The sequence below is a fragment of the Camelina sativa genome, chromosome 8 (genome assembly GCF_000633955.1).
Source record: "Camelina sativa cultivar DH55 chromosome 8, Cs, whole genome shotgun sequence".
Taxonomy (NCBI): domain Eukaryota; kingdom Viridiplantae; phylum Streptophyta; class Magnoliopsida; order Brassicales; family Brassicaceae; genus Camelina; species Camelina sativa.
In genome coordinates, this window is record NC_025692.1 from 5,822,552 (window position 1) to 5,824,339 (window position 1,788).

General features: G+C 44.4%; 1 protein-coding gene across 2 annotated transcripts in view; it reads left to right on the forward strand.

Moving 5' to 3' along the window:
* Positions 1 to 1,775, forward strand: part of LOC104706375 (probable galactinol--sucrose galactosyltransferase 6) — a 5,118-nt gene extending 3,343 nt beyond the window's left edge. Inside the window, exons 3-5 of one of the 2 annotated variants that reach the window (XM_010422562.2) lie at positions 188 to 728; positions 821 to 955; positions 1,029 to 1,775. In XM_010422562.2, the coding sequence (XP_010420864.1) occupies positions 188 to 728; positions 821 to 955; positions 1,029 to 1,629 (1,277 nt within the window). In that variant the 3' untranslated portion in view covers positions 1,630 to 1,775. Of the gene's footprint in view, positions 1 to 3; positions 729 to 820; positions 956 to 1,028 lie in introns of both variants that reach the window. The other variant, XM_010422563.2, reaches the window with a different exon arrangement.

A 1,788-nucleotide genomic window follows, 5' to 3' on the forward strand; every position in this document is an offset into this window, starting at 1 on the left:
GAGTCGCCGGTGTTTCGGTTGACCGGGATCAAGGAGAATGCTAAGTTTCAGAAGAAGGATGATCCCAAAGTTGGGATTGAGAACATTGTCAAGATAGCTAAAGAGAAACATGGTTTAAAATACGTTTACGTGTGGCACGCGATAACGGGTTACTGGGGCGGGGTTAGACCCGGGGGAGAGTACGGATCTGTGATGAAGTATCCGAATGCGACAGAAGGTGTGGTGGAGAATGACCCGACGTGGAAGACTGATGTAATGACGCTTCAAGGGTTGGGTTTGGTTAACCCTAAGAAGGTGTATAAGTTTTACAACGAGCTTCATAGTTACTTGGCTGATGCTGGTGTGGACGGTGTGAAGGTGGATGTGCAGTGTATTTTGGAGACTTTGGGTGGTGGGTTAGGCGGTCGGGTTGAGTTAACGCGTCAGTTTCATGAAGCTCTTGACGCTTCTATTGCAAAGAACTTCCCTGATAATGGCTGTATTGCTTGTATGAGCCATAATACGGATGCTCTATACTGCTCGAAGCAAGCTGCGGTGATTAGAGCATCGGATGATTTCTACCCACGAGATCCGGTGTCTCACACCATCCACATAGCCTCTGTTGCGTATAACAGTGTGTTTTTGGGAGAGTTTATGCAGCCTGATTGGGACATGTTCCATTCCGTGCACCCTGCTGCAGAGTATCATGCCTCTGCTAGGGCCATCAGTGGTGGACCTATCTATGTCAGGTATGGATCATGGAACCTTACTATATCTATACTTGCTCTTGTCTGTTGATTGTAAACTTACATCGTTACATTTCTCTCTTCTTGATGAGTAGTGATGCTCCTGGAAAGCACAACTTTGAGCTTCTAAGAAAGCTTGTGTTGCCTGATGGATCAATTCTTCGTTGTCGCTTACCTGGTAGACCAACCCGCGATTGTTTGTTCGCAGATCCTACCCGTGATGGTGTCAGGTAAACCAAATTTGGCCTATAAATTAACATTTTTGACTGCTTATTTTCTTACTGAGTGTTGTTTTGGTTTCAGCTTGCTAAAGATATGGAACATGAACAAGTACACTGGAGTTCTTGGCGTGTATAACTGCCAAGGAGCAGCTTGGAGCAACACAGAAAAGAAAAACATCTTCCACCAGACAAAAACTGATAGCATCACTGGCTCCTTTCGTGGTCGTGATGTGCATTTAATATCTGAGGCCTCCACTGATCAAACAACATGGAATGGAGACTGTGCTGTTTACTCCCAGAGCAGAGGTGAACTCTGCGTTATGCCATACAATGTGTCTCTCCCAATCTCTCTCAAAATCCGCGAGCACGAGATCTTCACGGTGAGTCCCATTTGTCATCTGGTTGATGGTGTATCTTTTGCCCCAATCGGTCTGGTAAACATGTACAATTCGGGAGGAGCTTTCGAAGGACTAAGATATGAAGTTGAGAAGAAGAAAGTGGTAATGGAAGTTAAAGGATGTGGTAAATTCGGAGCTTACTCGTCGGTGAAGCCTAAGAGATGCGTTGTTGAGTCAAATGAGATCGCGTTTGAGTATGATTCCTCCTCTGGTTTGGTCACCTTTGAGTTGGACAAGATGCCTATAGAGACCAAACGATTACATGTGATCGAAGTAGAGATATGAAGAGTGATTCAAACAATTTATTATACAGAAACAGTCTTAAAACTGTTTAAAGTAATTTATTATATGTAAACTTTTGGTTATTGTTGTAGCTGCTTTCGATGTTGTACTGTTCATGTTCTTGTTCTATACCAATATTCATCCCCCCCCCCCCCCCCCCCC